At 44.8% G+C, this 19521-nt stretch overlaps 1 protein-coding gene across 1 annotated transcript in view; it reads right to left on the bottom strand.

The window, feature by feature from the left end:
• Nucleotides 1-19521, bottom strand: part of minar1 (membrane integral NOTCH2 associated receptor 1) — a 42846-nt gene that overhangs the window by 20334 nt on the left and 2991 nt on the right. The window contains exon 2 of the mRNA XM_078427079.1: nucleotides 19328-19521. This exon is cut by the window's right edge and continues 1940 nt beyond it. Within this exon, the coding sequence (XP_078283205.1) occupies nucleotides 19328-19521 (194 nt within the window). The remainder of the gene's footprint in view (nucleotides 1-19327) is intronic.

Raw genomic sequence — 19521 nt, 5'->3', positions numbered from 1 at the left:
CCTATTCCTTATGGCCTTATGACCTAATCACCTGGCACTAGGTTTTGGTCTCAAAACCGCTGAATTCTGGAGGTGAGAGTGACAGCCTTTGGCCTCAGGACAGTATTGGACTTAGTGTGCATCGACACCCTGGTAAAACAAAAGACTGGACATCAAGGGGAAAACACTGGAGTCATATCTCACATAAAGGAAGATGGTTCAGGATGATAGAGGTCAAGCTTCTGGACCAAGCTCAAGTAAAGGACCTTGTCAAATACTTTACTCAAGCCCATGTGGACAACATCCCCTGACCAAGTCTCAATCATCTTCATTACCGCCTCAAAGAACTAGATCAATTTTTGCGACAGGGCTTCACCCACACAAATCTATGCTGATTATCCCTAATACAGTATGTCCATGCTTTTCCTCACACAACAACACCCTGTCTCTAAACATCACCTCCCATAAGTTCCCTACCACTGATGTATGGCTCACCGGCCTATAATTTCCTAGATTATCCCTGTTGTACCTCTTTAACAAATGAAGATCTTTGGCTATTCTCCAGTGTTCTTGAACCTTGCCTGTGGTTGAAAAGGATGCAAAGATCTTTGTTAAGGCCACAGCTGACCCTTCCTTGCCTCTCTCAGTATCCTGGGATAAATCCAATCAGGCCCTGGGAACCTATCCACCTTAATGTTTTTGAAGATGCCCAACACCTCCCCCTCCTTAATATTGACATACCCTAGAATATCACCATGCCCCTTCCCGATCTTACCGTTATCTAAGTCCTTAACTTTGGTTGGAGATAGTCTTTCCCACCTGGCACATGTATGGCCCTGACCAGCCCATGTCTGAATGTTGACTAGGTCATGCCGCATACCGCATTGACTGCTTCATTCACTGCAGATTAGTGAATGGAAATGAACACAATGCAAACATGGAAACATAGAAAATAGGTGCAGGAATAGGCCATTTGGCCCTTCGAGCCTGCACCGCCATTCAATATGATCATGGCTGATCATCCAGCTCAGTAACCTGTACCTGCCTTCTCTCCATACTCCCTGATCCCTTTAGCCACAAGGGACACATCTAACTCCCTCTTAAATATAGCCAATGAACTGGCCTCAACTACCTTCTGTGGCAGAGAATTCCACAGACTCACCACTCTGTGTGAAGAAATGTTTTCTCATCTCGGTCCTAAAAGACTTCCCCCTTATCCTTAAGCTGTGACCCCTGGTTCTGGACTCCCCCAACATCGGGAACAATCTTCCCGCATCTAGCCTCTCCAACCCCTTAAGAATTTTATATGTTTCTATAAGATCCTCCCTCAGTCTTCTAAATTCCAGCGAGTACATCAATGAACATCACCAGTTCAGACTTTATGATGGAAAGAAGACTATTTGTGAAGATAGTTGTGCATGGAGACATTGTTTCGAGGAACCCCTGCAATGATGTGCTGTGACTGGAATGAATTTAACCTGGACAATTGTCAGGTGTTGCATTCTGGAAAGTTTAATGCAAGAGGAAAGTGTACAGCAAATGACAGAACCCTTAGGAGTATTGATACACAAAGGGACCTTGGAGTGCAGATTCATAGCTCCCTGAAAGTGGCAATGCAAGTGGATATGCTGGTAAAGAAGGTGGATGGCATGCTTGGCTTTGTCGGTAAGCCCATTGGGTTAGCAACTCATGTTGCGGCTATATACAAATTGGGTTAGGTTACATTTGAAGCAGTTTTGGAAGAATTTAAAGGTTTTGGAAATGGTGTCATTTTTTTCACCAGAGTATTGCCTTGATTGGACAAACTTTTCTCTAGAGCTTTGGAGACTGAGAGGTGGCATGATAGAAGTATATTAAATTATGAGACATGTAGATAGGTAGTTAGAGTCTTTCTTCTCGGGTGGAAATTTCAAATATTAGAAGCACAGGTTTAAGATGAGAGGGGAGAAAGTTTAAAGAATATTTATGAGGCATGTTTTTTTACACTGTAAGTGGTAGGAGTCTGGAACAAGCTGCTGGGGAGGTGATGCAAGTGGATACAGTGGTAATGTTTAACATTTTGACAGAAGAGGCAGGGAATAGAAGGATGTGGACCATTTGTAGACAGACTGAATTAGTTAGATTGGTATCATGGTTGGCACCAATGGCCTGTTCCTTACTTGAAGGTACCACAAAAATGCTGGAGTAACTCAGCAGGTCAGGCAGCATCTCAGGAGAGAAGGAATGGGTGATGTTTCGGGTCGAGACCCTTCTTCAGACTTACTGTACTGCTCTATAATCTATATTTTAAAGTTGCTGTTGTCTTCAGGAAGTGATGTCTTTGGTGTGGAAAGTCTTTTCTTGCCTCAAGTACTTAGATAAATGAACTATTTATCAAAATTGAGAGCTTGAAATGGCGTCTTTGCAAGAGTGGGAGTCCACATGCGAATAGTGGGAGTCCACATGCGAACTGGAGGAACAACAACTCACAGTCCATTCAGGTAGCTTACAACCTAATAGTTTGAACATTGCATTCTCCAATTTTGGGTAAGTAACCTACAAACCCTCTTTTTGTTTTCCTCCCCACCCCCTCTTCCTTATACACTATCTGGATTCACACCCATGTCTCCTCTTCCTCCTCCCCTTCCACCTCTCCTGCATCCTGTGGCTTTACAGTTCTCACCCTTTCCATTCTTATCTCACACTTTTTGTCTGTTCATCTCTGGCATTTGTCCAGCCACCTGCCTATTAACCGCCCTACTCACCTATATCCACCTATCACTCACCAAGCTTTGTCCTGCCCCCCTCCCCCTCCCAGGTTGCTCTACGCCCCACCACAATCAGTCTGAAGAAGGACCCTGACCCGAAACATCACCTATCCATGTTCTCCAGAGGTGCTGCCTGACCCATTGAGTTGCTCCAGCATTCTGTATCCATCTTTGATGAAACTGAAAACAGGTCGGTCCCCGTCCCCACATCCAAACGAGTTTCACAAAACTAAATCCCAGGATGGCAGGCTAAATCGGTTGTGTTTATACTCTTTGAGCAGAAGAATGAGAGATGACCTTATTGAAGCATATGAGACCTGGTAGGGCAGAAGTCGAAGGGACATGACTAATGTTTTCATGAGTCAGAGATTCTCAAACGAGGCGACGCAGCTTCAAAATAAGGGGCCAATCATTGAAAACGGTGATATGTTGAAGCAGTTTGCCTTGTGCTTAGGGTTTGGAATAAATGAAGGCTCCATTCATGTTCTCCTTGTTCTGGTTGAGCTGGGGACAATTGAGATGTTTACTGACAAGATGGATGACAGCTGGGACCAGGAAGACTGGAGAGGAACAATGAACTGGGGTCACTTTGACCTGCAGGTTCAGGGTTAAAGTCTGTCCTCACATGGGTAGTGCTGACAGATCTCAAAGACAAACAGAAAAGGCTGGAATTATTTATACAGGTACAAGGATAGGACAGGTTTAGAGAGATATGAGCCAAACGCAGGCAGGTGGGACTAGTGTAGATGGGACATGTTGGCCGGTGTGGGCAAGTTGGGCCGAAGGGCCTGTTTCCATGGTGTATGATTCTATGATTCTCGGGCTATCTCATTCTCATGAAAGGTCATTGATCTGAAACATAATGCTGTTCCTTTCTCTACAGCCCGCTGTTGGAGCTCTTAACGTGCAAAGCTTTTCCTGGATTCTTTCAAAAACTTCTCTTTACGACCTCAATTCCCCTGCAACAATAAAAACACTGTGAGCAGATCCGAGTCTAATTGGGTCTGTAACTCCCGTGCACATTTTCAGAACGCAGCGTGGAATTTGGCTAAGGTAAACAAACCAAAGTGGAGAAATGTCAGTGCGTTGCAACACGTAAAGTGGTGCTTCAAGGACGATAACTTAATTTAGTTTTAATTCCAGTGCAACGTTATTAATAATTCATGAGAGGCTGAGCCGTTACTTCGCTCCTGTTACTAAGCTTCCCGTCGGCTAACCTGCAGCCGTCCCCTAATTTGAAACCTTGAGTTTGTTTATATGCCGTGATGCCACCCACAGTCGGCTCTTAATTGAGATTAACCTTGTCCAACCAAAACAGCGTGGCAATCAACGCTCTCAGAATTACAGAAAGATTGCACTATAGAAACAGGCTATTCAGTCCCACCAATCCATCCACATTGCTGTTTATGCACTGAGTCAGGATCCTAATCCCATGCTTCCATCCTGCGCTCACATACCATTATTACACTCTTCTATCTAATCAATACTCAATTGCTGACATGCCCTCTGCTTTGCCACTGAATCTCATCACGCAGACCATATAGAGGAGATTTGAAATCTAATTGCATTATGCTCTTTTCTTCCACACATGCAGGTGGTGCAGTGGTAGAGTTTCTGCCTTACAACACTTGCAGCGTGGGAGGAAACCGAAGATCTCAGAGAAAACCCATTTGGTCACGGGGAGAAAGTACAAACTCCGTACAGACAGCACCTGTAGTCAGGATCGAACCCGGGTCTCTCACATCCCAATACTCCCAGGTTTGATCCTGACTACAGGTGCTGTCTGTACGGAGTTTGTACGTTCTCCCCGTGACCGCGTGGGTTTTCTCTGAGATCTTCGGTTTCCTCCCACACTCCAAAGACGTACAGGTTTGCAGGTTAATAGGCTGGGTATAAGTGTAAATTGTCCCTTGTGTGTGTAGGATAGTGCTAATTTGCGTTGCTCGCTGGTTGGTGTGGACTCGGTGGGCCGAAGGGCCTGTTTGCGCGCTGTATCGCTAAACTAAACTAAACATGTGGTGCAGCTGGTAGAGCCGCTGCCACACAGGGCTTCCTCCAGGTGCTCCAGTTTTCTCTCACATCCCAAGAAAGACGTGCAGGTTTGTAGTTTAATTACGTTTAGTGTGTAGGGAGTGGGTGCGTAAGTGGGATAACATGGAACTAGTGTGAAAGGGTGGTCAATAGTTGCCATGGCTTGGTGGACCAAACAATCTGGTTCCATGCTGTGTCTCTAAGCTAGGTTTCTGGATTGAAACGCACTGATCACAATTTCCAGTTCATTGCACATCACTCCTGTAATCCAACCCATTCACTTCCAGCTCTGCATCATCCTTGCGTTGTAATGCAGTTCCTGCATCAGCTTGCACAGGACGGCATCATTCCCCATGCAACCGTCTTTATGGAATTTAGTCTGGGTTTCCCATCAGCAACCATTCTTGGTCACTCTTGGGACAACTTGGTCGTCCTATTGCAGCAATGGAGGTAACGCCACTCAGCAAAGTCCCTTAGTTTCTTTGCATCCATGTGCACCACAGCTCTCCAACATCCCGTTCTCTCACTCTTCCCCAGTGTTCCAGTCCCATTCCCCCCACTCTATCCCACATCCCCGTGAACTTCCATATCTGTGTAACCCCCGCCCTGACCTTACAATTGCTACCACCTGACCTTACAATACCCGTAGGTTCAGGGGTCGACCACCTAATTTGCTGCCCTTCCCCAAACATCACCACAGGCACCTAATGTCCCAATCACCATCAGGAACTGGAGTAAAATCCACAGATGTAAGAAATCTGAAACTAAACAGAAAATGCCAGGGTGAAGTGCACGTCGGGCAGCATCTGCGGAATGGCGGGACTGTCGTATGTTGAAAGACTGGATCGACTAGGATTGTATACACTGGAATTTAGAAGGATGAGATGAGATCTTATCGAAACGTATAAGATTATTAAGTGGTTGGACACGTTAGAGGCAGGAAACATGTTCCCAATGTTGGGGGAGTCCAGAACAAGGGGCCACAGTTTAAGAATAAGGGGTAGGCCATTTAGAACTGAGATGAGGAAAAACTTTTTCAGTCAGAGAGTTGTGAATCTGTGGAATTCTCTGCCTCAGAAGGCAGTGGAGGCCAATTCTCTGAATGCATTCAAGAGAGAGCTAGTTAGAGCTCTTAAGGATAGCGGAGTCAGGGGGTATGGGGAGAAGGCAGGAACGGGGTACTGATTGAGAATGATCAGCCATGATCACATTGAATGGCGGTGCTGGCTCGAAGGGCCGAATGGCCTCCTCCTGCACCTGTTGTCTATTGACTATAAAGAGAGGCAGACAGTTTGAAGCTGTGTTTCGTTCTCCGCAGATGCTATCTGACCTGCTGAGTATCCCTGGTGTTTATTTTAAACCCTTCCTGTTGTGACCTTTCAGAATCTTAACCTCTCTGTACCAAAGCACTCCTTAATCTCTCCAATGCTACCAAGGATATTGTTGCAGAACAATGCATGCAATGCCCAGCACACTTGCAGTAGAGCTCTGCAGCACCATGCTTGCACTTGCCACACGCTTTGCTGCACAAGTAGTTTACTGAACATGGTTTAGTATCAAACCGAGAATCTGTTGTTTTCACTTTGAACTACTGTGGCAAACTGAAATGAACAATCACCTTTAATAAAAATGTTGTGTTAGAGCACTTCTGACTGGTTCCAGGAGGTTTAAATCTTACCGACTACACAGAGTTTCAAGCACAGACAAGGCCAGTCAGTGTTACTGTCCCTGCTGGTGTTCAGGGTTGGAACAAAGCTCTTCCTACCTTATCCTGTGTCTCACTATTCCTTGTGTATGAAGGAACAGCTAATGCCGGTTTAAATCAAAGATAGACACAAAATGCTGGAGTAACTCAGCAGGACAGGCAGCATCTCTGGAGAGAAGGAATGGGTGACATTTCAGGTCTGACTCTGAAGAAGGATCTCGACCCGAAACGTCACCCATTCCTTCTCTCCAGAGATGCTGCCTGTCCCGTTGAGTTACTCCAGCATTTTGTGTCTATCTCACTATTCCTTAAATGTAAATATAAATGCAAATTGTCACCATGTCAATCTCCTGCCACAGCTGAAAACTTTCTTGCTGGGCTTATAATAAATTCATAGGTTCTAGGAGCAGAATAAGGAAATTCGGCCCATCAAATTTACTCCACAATTTAATCATGGCTGATCTATCTTTTCCTCTCAAACCCTTTCTCCTGCCTTCACCCTATAACCCTTGAGACACTTACTAATCAAGAATATGTCAATCTTCGCCTTACATATATCCACCCTCTGGCTAAATAAATTTCTCATCTCCTTTCTAAAGGTACGTGGTTTTATTCTGAGGCTGTGGCCTCTAGTCCTAGACTTTCTCACTAGGGAGAAGTCATAGCTTAGTTTGATTTTTTTTTTAACAGTGAAATCCAAAGGAGCTTGTCAGGTTTTGAGTTGATTCAACCTGTTCTCCAGTAAATCATGATTTAGCATTGCACGATCTCCAAATTTCTAAGGGCGGTCACGGTGGCGCAGCGGTAGAGTTGCTGCCTTACAGCGAATGCAGCACCGGAGACCCGGGTTCGATCCCGACTACGGGTGCTGTCTGTACGGAGTTTGTACGTTCTCCCCGTGACCTGCGTGTGTTTTCGCCGAGATCTTTGGTTTCCTCCCACACTCCAAAGACGTACAGGTATGTAGGTTAATTGGCTTGGTAGACGTAAAAATTGTCCCTAGTGGGTGTAGGACGGTGTTAATGTGAGGGGATCGCTGGCCGGCGCGGACCCGGTGGGCCGAAGGGCCTGTTTCGGCACTGTATCTCTAAACTAAACTAAAAATCAACTTAACGACAAGATATTTGGAATAAATTACCCTGTCGGTTTTTGTTTTGTATTCCTCCTCATCTCCTTTAATTCTGAGGCTATGGCTTCTGGTCCTATACTCTCCCTCTAGAGGAAACATCCTCTCCACATCCACTCTATCCGGGCTCTATCCAGGGTGCATTACATGGGTTGGAGAACATTAGAGGGAAATGGGGAAAACAAACTAAAATGGTACTAGCTTATGTAGGCACCTTTGTCGGCATAGACAAATTGGGCCGAAGGGCCTGTTTCCCTGCAGTATAGCTGTATATCTCTAACTACACTGGAGATAATGCAGCAGACATGAGGACCAAATGACAATGTTTTGCTGGTGCCTGAAGAGTTATGGGCAATAAAAGAGAGTTGAGTTGGCTGGGAATTGGCACTGGTGAGGTGTGCCAATAGTAAGCAACTATAAATGGGTATCCAAAGCACGAACACTTCAATGACCTTGCAGGATTAGCCAATAAAAATGAAGTTGCTGAGAATCTGCTGGGAACATGACTCATTCCACTCTATCAAAGAGCATGCAGTGTCAGAGCAGAAATGAAGGTAGTAATCACAGACAATAGACAATAGACAATAGACAATAGGTGCAGGAGTAGGCCATTCAGCCCTTCAAGCCAGCACCGCCATTCAATGCGATCATGGCTGATCACTCTCAATCAGTACCCCGTTCCTGCCTTCTCCCCATACCCCCTCACTCCGCTATCCTTAAGAGCTCTATCCAGCTCTCTCTTGAAAGCATCCAACGAACTGGCCTCCACTGCCTTCTGAGGCAGAGAATTCCACACCTTCACCACTCTTTGACTGAAAATGTTCTTCCTCATCTCCGTTCTAAATGGCCTACCCCTTATTCTTAAACTGTGGCCCCTTGTTCTGGACTCCCCCAACATTGGGAACATGTTTCCTGCCTCTAATGTGTCCAATCCCCTAATTATCTTATATGTTTCAATAAGATCCCCCCTCATCCTTCTAAATTCCAGTGTATACAAGCCTAATTGCTCCAGCCTTTCAACATACGACAGTCCCGCCATTCCGGGAATTAACCTAGTGAACCTACGCTGCACGCCCTCAATAGCAAGAATATCCTTCCTCAAATTTGGAGACCAAAACTGCACACAGTACTCCAGGTGCGGTCTCACCAGGGCCCGGTACAACTGTAGAAGGACCTCTTTGCTCCTATACTCAACTCCTCTTGTTATGAAGGCCAACATTCCATTGGCTTTCTTCACTGCCTGCATGCTTCCTTTCAGTGACTGATGCACTAGGACACCCAGATCTCGTTGAACATCCCCTCTTCCTAACTTGACACCATTCAGATAATAATCTGCCTTTCTATTCTTACTTCCAAAGTGAATAACCTCACACTTATCTACATTAAACTGCATCTGCCATGTATCCGCCCACTCACACAACCTGTCCAAGTCACTCTGCAGCCTTATTGCATCTTCCACACAATTCACACTACCCCCCAGCTTAGTATCATCTGCAAATTTGCTAATGGTACTTTTAATCCCTTCATCTAAGTCATTAATGTATATCGTAAATAGCTGGGGTCCCAGCACCGAACCTTGCGGTACCCCACTGGTCACTGCCTGACATTCTGAAAGGGACCCATTTATTCCCACTCTTTGCTTTCTGTCTGTCAACCAATTTTCTATCCATGTCAGTACCCTACCCCCAATACCATGTGCTCTAATTTTGCCCACTAATCTCCTATGTGGGACCTTGTCGAAGGCTTTCTGAAAGTCGAGGTACACCACATCCACTGACTCTCCCCTGTCAATTTTCCTAGTTACATCCTCAAAAAATTCCAGTACATTTGTCAAGCATGATTTCCCCTTCGTAAATCTATGCTGACTCGGAATGATCCTGTTACTGCTATCCAAATGCTCAGCAATTTCGTCTTTTATAATTGACTCCAGCATCTTCCCCACCACTGATGTCAGACTAACTGGTCTATAATTACCTGTTTTCTCTCTCCCTCCTTTCTTAAAAAGTGGGATAACATTTGCTATCCTCCAATCCACAGGAACTGATCCTGAATCTATAGAACATTGAAAAATGATCTCCAATGCTTCCACTATTTCTAGAGCCACCTCCTTAAGTACTCTGGGATGCAGACCATCAGGCCCTGGGGATTTATCAGCCTTCAGTCCCATCAGTCTACCCAAAACCATTTCCTGCCTAATGTGGATTTCCTTCAGTTCCTCCATCACCCTAGGTTCTCCGGCCCCTAGAACATTTGGGAGATTGTGTGTATCTTCCTCAGTGAAGACAGATCCAAAGTAACGGTTTAACTCGTCTGCCATTTCTTTGTTCCCCATAATAAATTCCCCTGCTTCTGTCTTCAAGGGACCCACATTTGCCTTGACTATTTGCCTTCACAGGACGGAGGAGTGTCAGTAAGTCCGCAAGAGTCTCCATCACTCTTTGTACTGAGATACTTCCAGTAAAGTTGGAGCAAACCTACTGCATTATCTGCACCTCTTGTGCCACTGGAGTTCCTCGAGCCATAACTTCCCATAATTTCCTAGGATATAATGTGACATTAAACCTTCTACCACATCTACATTGAGAACATCCGCACTAATACTCAAACCCAGACCCACTCACGCATCCATAAACACACTAACACACAACCACACCAACACACACCCACACCAATACCCACACTAAACCACTCTTTCTCCCCACCAACAGATGCATCCTTACACACTCACACCCACACCAACACACATCCACACTCACACTAACACGCACAGTCATGATCACTGCACACTCACACACACCCACGCCAACATGCACACCCACACACACTAACCTACACCCGCACTGATACGTATTCACACCCCCATACCCGCATACACACAGTTGCACTCACACTCTTATACACACTCATACCTGCACAGACGCCCATATTCACATCTCACACTAACACACACACACACACACACACACACACACACACACACACACACACACACACACACACACACACACACCTCTACACTCATACCCATACTCACATCACATTTTGATGTGTACCTGGAATGCATGGCATTGAAAACTGTGGACTGGGTACAGGAAAATAGGATTAGTGTAGATAGGTACTTCATGTAGGACATGGATGCCTCGGGCATGTTTTCATGTTGGTTGACTTTTTTATTCCAATATAAAGAATGAGACATTGAGTTTGCAAGTGATGTAGCTCATTGCAACCTTGAAGGCACAACAGGACATGACTGTAGTTGATTGAGAGAACATATTGATAGTGGACAGGTACTGATTAGTATTTAAAGAGTTCCAAATCCTGGGGCAGTTTCTTCCAAGTGGTTATCAGGCAACTGAACCATCCTGTCAACAACTAGAGAGCAATTCGGAGCTACTATCTATCTTTATTCTCTTTATTCATTATTCCCTTTAGCATGTATCTGTACACTGTGGTTAGCTCAGTTGTAATCATGCATAGTCTTTCGACTGACAGGTTAGTACGCAATAAAATCTTTTCACTGTACCTCGGTACATGTGACAATAAAGTAAGCTAAATTTTTTAAATAATGTATAAGTTACAAAAAAAATTTAAATAGGAAAATAACTGCAGATGCTGGTACAAATCGAAGGTATCACAAAATGCTGGAGTAACTCAGCGGGTCAGGCAGCATCTCTGGAGAGAAGGAATGGGTGACGTTTCGGGTCGAGACCTTTCCTCAGACTGATGTCAGGGGGGGCGGGACAAATAAAGGATGTAGTTGGAGACAGGAAGATAGTAGGAGACCTGGGAAGGGGGAGGAGAAGAGAGGGAAAGAAGAGCTATCTAAAGTTAGAGAAGTCAATGTTCATACCGCTGGGGTGTAAGCTGCCCAAGCGAAATATGAGGTGCTGTTCCTCCAATTTGCGGTGGGCCTCACTATGACACTGGAGGAGGCCCATGACAGAGAGGTCAAACTGGGAGTGGGAGGGGGAGTTGAAGTGCTGAGCCACCGGGAGATCAGGTTGGTTAAGGCGGACTGAGCGAAGGTATTGAGCGAAACAAAACTCCAACAGGACAAATAGTTCTCTGCGGCTGGCAGGGAAAATTAACCATAAAATTAAATGCAAGGAGAGGCTTATAATGTCGCCACCGGGAGCAATAGGCCAGAGGATTTGCAGTATTTAAGAACTCAGAAAGGTAATATAGCTATGGGATTGGACTGGCAAGAAAGATAAAAAATAGACTGAAAGAGCTTTTATAGACATGTAGAAAGGAAAAGACTAGTGAAAACAAGAGACAGAGATGGGTGAATGTATAATGGGGGATAAAGAAATAATGGAGGAATTAAGCAGTTACTTTGCATCTGCCTTCATAGATGAAGACACACAAATTTGCCAGATTTACTAGAGAACCAAGAATGCAGTGAGTACTGAAGAAACAATGTAGGAGTTGAAGACTAGTACTGGAAGAGTGTAGAAACAAAGACACAAAGTGCTGGAGTAACTCAGCGGGTCAGTTAACATCCCTGGAGAACGTGGATAGGTGATGCTTCGGATCAGGACCCTACATCAAACTGATTGTCAATCTAAGGAAGGGTCCTGACCTGTGACGTCACAAATCCATGTTCTTCAGGGACGATGCCCAACCCGCTGAGTTACTCTAGCACTTTGTGTCTTGTTTAGTAGTACTGGAAGAGGTAGTTAGCTTGAAAGCTAATAATCCCAAAGATCCAAAGATTTACATCCTGGAGTTTTGAAGGAGGTGGTTTTAACGAGAGAGTATGCTCTGATTATCAGCTTCCAAAGATCTATAATGATTGGAATTATTCCTGTGAATTGGAGAGTCACCAATTAAGTCCCAAAGTGTTAGGTAGGAGGGAGATAAAAAAATAGGGAACTACTGACCAGTTGGCCTAATGTTAGCAGCAGATGTAGCAGGATGGCAGAGCCTTGATCTAATCTATTGGTTGGGGATTGCATAGTATAATGCAGTACATTGCATGCTATTTTGGTTGTTTGTCCCTCTGTATTGCAACCTCATAGAAGAGGTAACACATTTTTAGATGTGCCTGATATTGCTCCCCAGATACCCTTCTGCACTCCTCACGGAACCAGGGCTAATCGGCAGGCTTGATCGCAATGTTAGAGTGAACAATGATTCAGGCTGAAACCACAGAGTGTGGTGACCTGCATGTCTGCTCTGCTGATAGTCCACAGTGCCTTGTGACTGCCCAGAGTTGAGTTGTCCCTTGGGCACTCCAACACTGCTACCACAGTCAGAGGCAATTGAACAGAGAGATTGGTGAGCATGAGGCTAAATCGTTTATGCCTTGCATTGGTTCGTTGAACACCTGCTGCTATAATGCAAGGCTTTATAACATTCTTTAAATTTGCCAGGTGATTACAGTGGTCCAGCTGCCTCACAGCACCAGAGATCCATGTTCAATCCTGACCTCAGGTTCTGACCTCCCATCACAGGGAGTTTACACATTTTCCCTATGATGCGTGGGTTTCCTTTGGGTGCTCCGATCCCCTCTCACATCCCGAAGACGCGCAGGTTTGTTAGTTAATTGGTCTTTGTAAAAAGAAAAATGCCCCTAAAGTGTTGGGAGTGGATGAGAAAGTGGGATAACATAGAACATAGTGTGAATGGGTGATCAATGCTCGGCGTGGACTCAGTGGGCCGAAGAGCCTGTTTCTACGCTGCATCTCTAAACAAGAATTAAAACATGACCAGGATTGGGAATTAAATGTTTCATAATGCATAAGGAGGTTGGGAAGCAGTGGTAATAAAATGTGAGCTAAAGGCAGTGAAAAGAAAAGTCTTGGCTCAGAAAATCAAGACATATGAGTTTGGGTGAAGCTAAGGAATGGCAAGGGGCAGAAAATATTCAGGCTTCTAAGAAGGAGAGTAATATGGAGCAGAGTATAATCAGGAAATTAGAGGAGCAGATAACAAAGTTGATGCAATGGTCATGGGGGACATTAATCTACACAAATCTGTGCATCCAAATTAGCAGCAACAGTGTGAAGAACAAATTCATGAAGTATGTATGAGATGATTTTCAAGATCAATATCCTAAGGAATCAATGACGGATCAGGCTATTTTTTATTCACTTCTGTGCACTGAGAAATGATTAATTATAATCTGCTAGCTAGGGGGGGCTTTCAGAAAGACTGATCATAATACCATGGAAAATTGAAAGTCATTTAGTTCAAAAGGTCCTAAATCTGAACCGAGTGAACTCTGGAGGTGTGAGTCATGAGTTGGCTGTGGGGGATTGGGAAACTGCATTGAAAAGCATGATCACAAACAAGCAGTGGCTGACATTTAAACCAATTAATGCGTAGATTAGAACAAATAGATATCTCTTTAATGTACCATACCCCAGCTGGAAGAGTGGCCAAACCGTGGCTAACAAGAGAATGTAGAGAAAGGGCTAATGCTGAGGAAAAATGCTTTACATGTTCCAAAAAGAGAAGTAAGCCTGAAGATTGAAAAAAAAAATCAGAACTCTACAATAAATTGATAAGAAAAAAAAAAAGAAAAGATGAAAGTAATCTGGTGAAATAAAAAGACTGTAAAAGCTTTCATTTACATGTACAGAGCAAAGATTTGCAAAAGGTAATATGAGTCACTGAAAGTACGCAACTAAAAGATATTAGCGCTGGTACATAAAATAGGACTGGAGAAACGCATGAGACCAAAAGCTAATCCTCAAGACCTTATCATTTGTGAGCCCAAGGTTTTGAAAAATGCGGCAATGGGGATAATGGATACACTGATTGTTATCTTTTAAAATTCCAGTGATGCTTGAACAATTCCCACAGATTGAAAATAAATAGATCTGCCTCATCAAAGGGAGGTAAGACAGAAATCAGGAAGCTGCCGTGCATTAATCATAGGGAAACGTCGGAATCAGTTATTAAGGAAATGTCAGCCGGGTATTTAAAATATAATAATAAGGTTGGGCTGAGTCAACAAGGATTTATGACAAGTATATCATGCATGACAAGTCTGTTCGCGTTTTCTGAAATTGCAATTAATAGGATTGGTAAGGGAAATCAATGCATGTGGCGCATGTGGACTTGCAGGGGGCCTTTGATAAGATGCAATTTGCGTTGAAATTACCTTACATTTATTTCAGGCATGTCCGAACAGGTAACTTTGCAAATCATCCTGCTTCCCAGAGTGTAGGAAGGAAAACTGCAGATGCTGGTTTAAATCGAAGGTGGACACAAAATGCTGGAGTAACTCAGCGGGTCAGGCAGCATCTCTGGAGAGAAGGAATGGGTAATGTTTCAGGTCGAAAGAAGGGTCTCGACCCAAAACGTCACCCATTCCTTCTCTCCATAGATGCTACCTGACCTGCTGAGTTACTCCAGCATTGTGTGTCTACCTGCTTCCCAGAGTGTTATTGCCACAGCTATTTTCTTGGTGTCACTGCCAAAAAAATTGCAATTTCACTGAGTTCCTCCCCCACTCCTTCCAATTCCCGATTCTCTATGATCTACCTCCAAACACACACCATCATTTGAACCAGAGAGAGTACACATTTATATTCAAACAATGAAAAACAAATTACGTTATACCAGCAAATTATTATCTGCTTTCCAGAAATAATTATGATTTTATCAACCTTCTTTATTCTAACTATTGCAACATTTAAGAAACATTTAGACAGGTGCATGGACAGGACAGGTTAAGAGGGATTTGGGCCAAACATTGGCAGGCAGGACCTGTGTAGATGGGACATGTTGGTCGGTGTGGGCAAGTTAGGCCAAAGAGCCTGTTTCCACGCTGTTAGACTCTATGACTCTATAACTCCAGAATAGTTCTTGCCTGGTTTCATGCCAAATTCCCATCCTGATAAACATCAGTATTTGCTCAGTTACTTCCCCCTGCATGATATTAGAAAAGTGACTAAATATACTGCACATAACAAAGAATATAAGTCTGAAAGAGATTCCCATATCTTCAGAAAGTATATATTTTAAAACCAAAATTCTGTCATTCGCTGTGATCAGATAAGAGCCATATCTGGCCACTACGTCCAGAAACAGCAAAACTGATTTCAACATTTGAATATAACATCAGTATTTGCTAGCCCCAGATATTCACCACTGCAAGACTGTTTTGCCATTCCGTGAGGTCATGGATGATCTGCACAATAACCTGTTCAGTGCCACCCATGAGTATACTCGGGTCATGACCAGTAGTGAAAAAAAAACTTGGCAGTGAACCGCTTCATTCCATCTATTTGCCTTTGCTCCTTATTTCCACTGGTCTCACCCATTCTCACGCTGAACAATTTGTCCAAGGTTTACAGAGATTGTGCTCCACATTTAAATTACCCTCAGTGTGAAAGCACCTTAACGGTAACCTGTCATTGTGTGAAAGATAGACACAAAATGCTGGAGTAACTCAGCAGGTCAGGCAGCATCTCTGGAGAAAATGGATGGATGATGTTTTATTCGGACTGTCATTGTGTTTCCTGGTTTTGAAATCCCCCGCCAGGGGAAATAGTTTATTTGCCTCTACCCTGTTAAATTCCTTTATTGTTTAAGGTAATCCAATTAAATAACACCTCTGCCTTCTAGATTCAAGGAATGAAACACAGTCTTATAGTATAACTCGCAAATCTTTTGCATCGTGGGGTGAATATCTCAAGGAACATTACTTTCTTCCACCACTGAATTCCCAAAACATTCACAATTTTAGAGGCAGGACTATTCAGAAAGATGTTTGCAGATGACACAAAGGTAGGGGGGGGGGTGGTGAATAGCGAGGAAGGGATCTGCAAGCTGCAGGAAGATATAGATGAGATGGTCAGATGGGCGGAGCAGTGGCAGATGGAATTTAATCCTGAAAAGTGCGAGGTGATGCACTTTGGCAGAAATAACTTGGAGAGGGCGTACACCATGAATGGAAGGACCCTAGGGAAGACAGGGGTACAGAGGGACCTTGGAGTACAGGTACACAAGTCCTTGAAGGCAGCAGGACAGGTGGACAGGGTGGTCAAAAAGGCATATGGGTTACTGGCCTTCATTAGCCGGGGCATCGAATATAAAAGTAGGGGGGTAATGATGGAATTGTACAGAACACTGGTGAGGCCACAGCTGGAGTATTGTGTACAGTTCTGGTCACCACATTATAGAAAGGATGTGATAGCTTTGGAGAGGGTGCAGAGGAGATTCACCAGGATGCTGCCAGGGATGAAGGGCCTCGGCTATGAGGAGAGACTGAGCAGACTGGGGTTGTTTTCCCTGGAGCAGAGAAGGCTGAGAGGGGACATGATCGAGGTGTACAAGATCATGAGGGGCATAGATAAGGTAGATGGCGGGGAACTTCTTCCACTGGTGGAAGGTTCAACAACGAGGGGACATAGATACAGGGTAAGGGGAGGGAGGTTTCGGGGGGATGTGAAAAATAACTTTTTCACCCAGAGGGTGGTTGGAGTCTGGAACTCACTGCCTGGGGTGGTGGTGGAGGCGGGAACACTCACAACATTTAAGAGGCATTTGGATGGGCACTTGAAATGCTACAACATTCAGGGCTACGGTCCAAATGCGGGAATATCGGATTAAAATTAGACTGTGTTGGTAACGGGCGGCGCGGACACGATGGGCCGAAGGGCCTCTTTCTGTGCTGTAGGACTCTATGACTCTATGACTCTATGTTTAAGCAGAATGTTTATATCAGCATTGCCACATACAAAAATAAGATAGAAAGTGTGTGTTCTGCAACAAAAAACTCACTTTCTGAATCATTCACTCTTTCTTTAACGCTGGGCTGGTATCTGCTGGCACTCTCACCAATTTTATAGAGTGAAAACACAACACTCCTCGTCTACTGATGCAGTGGCTATAGAACATACAGCAATAGGAGCAACCCACGTGACATTGCCGGTGATATTATTATTCTTATTTCTCTCGGTGGCAGAGAAAAATAACAGCAAAAATATCACCCCCAGCTCTCCCTCTAAGGCACCAATCAGCCTGACTTGGATGGGAGTCCCTGTTCCTTCACAGCAGATGCAAACCTATTGAACACTAGGCTAGTGCACGGTGCCAATTGGGCAACTCTCACCTTGATTTCTTATGTTTCCTTAATGTTTCCCATTATGTTGACACCACTCCAACCACATTTGCAAGGATTCACAGCTTTCGTATTGGTCACTCCTGGATTAACACTGGTGACCTGGATTAACACTGACTCATTATCACATCTTCTTCAATCTCCCATTGTTCAAACTGAAGACTGGAGTAAGGGTATGAGTTGAGGGATTTTGGGAAGAGAAAACTGTCCCATTGGTTCTTTTCCAGCTGTGGGTATTCCAGCTGCAACGGGAGCACAGGTCTGATCACATACTTGGGCAGTGATGAACTTGGTGCAAGTTTCAAAATGATATCTCAACAGTAGTTGATATTCTAGAAAGTGGATGTAACATTTGGTTCGTCCAGGTCTATTTCTGCTGATTCTGCAAAATTTATCCACTAGATTCAACCTCCAGACGAGGCAACTTCCCAGGACACAAAGTGCTGGAGTAACTCAGCGGGCCAGGCATCATCTCAGGAGAATGTGGACAAGCGATATTTCAGGTCAGGACCCTTCTTCAGACCTGACCCAAAACATCACCTGTCCAAGTTCTCCAGGGATGGTGCCTGTCCTGCTGAGTTACTCCTGCACTTTGTGTTCTTTTGTGCAAACCAACATCTGCCGTTCTTTGTTTCTACATGAGGTCAGTCATCTCTTGCTCCTGGTGAACCCTAAGTCTTTGACAGGCTCCAGGGACATTTAGCTATTGACAAAAACCACTACTGGCCCTGCTGCTAACCAATGTGCAGTGATGCCCGGTGATGCCCATACTGGTAGAGACCCCTGCCCGTGGCATCCCTTGGTGTGAATGGCAGACATCGTGCCAAAGATGAGCTAATGTAGGAGGGTTGCAGGAACAAGGTACTAGGTGTGGTCTCAGCACAGACGCTGAACTCATAGCAGTTGATTTACAATTAGAACATGTTTTGGTTTTGCTCTGTATGAGTGCCCTCGCTACCTTGCTGTCCTTTGCAAGCTTTTGTTAATATTTGGACTCTCTCAGCAACCACCCCAACAACACTTTGTAGCAATTGCCCATTAACTTCTACAGAGTTTGTTCCGAGGACGGAGGAACTTGTGCCCGCCCATTGGCTCAATGGTGCCTGCCACAATGGCAGCGTTACTAGTGACAAACACAGACTAACCATGGCCAAGGCCATGCCTGCCAGAGATGCTGCCCTGAGATGCCCCCCCTGAGTTGGTGATGAACAAAGGAGGACCCGGCGTGGGGGGGGGGGGGGGGGGGGTGGGGGTGGGGGGCGCTGTGAGGGGAGGGGACAAAGGAAGGGGGGGGAACAAAGAGGGACCTGGCGCGGATACTTTAAAGCTTTGTCCCCGTGCCCTTTATGTGGCGACTCTTTGCATACCTTGGGTATGCAAAACACAGAATTCCACCGTGGCTTGTCACATGTGACAATAAAGTATTAATCAATCAATCAATCAATCAATCCATCCATCCATCCATTCATTCATTCATTCATTCATTCATTCATTCATTCATTCATTCATTCATTCATTCATTCATTCATTCATTCATTCATTCATTCATTCATTCATGCATTCACTTTGTGTTCCACACACGAACCATTCCAAGTTTGCTCTAGACAATTCCGAACCATCTTGCCAACTAGTCGCTGATGCGGGGAGCGGGTTGCAAATACCTCACTGTGCTTGTGTTGCCAGTCCTTACTGTCGGCGGTGCCCTGGCGCTTGGCGTGGCCCGGCTCGCTGGCGCAGCCCAACGCTCGCCAGTCCCGGGGCGAGTTGGCGATGCTGGCGATTTTGGACTCGGTGGCGCTGTTCTCCTCGGTGAGGGACTTGGACGATCTCCGGACGAACAGACTTTTCCGCATGG

The sequence above is a fragment of the Rhinoraja longicauda genome, chromosome 33 (assembly GCF_053455715.1).
Source record: "Rhinoraja longicauda isolate Sanriku21f chromosome 33, sRhiLon1.1, whole genome shotgun sequence".
NCBI lineage: Eukaryota > Metazoa > Chordata > Chondrichthyes > Rajiformes > Arhynchobatidae > Rhinoraja > Rhinoraja longicauda.
The sequence above is the reverse complement of the archived record's forward strand: the minus strand, read 5'-3'. Positions and strand labels throughout refer to the sequence as shown.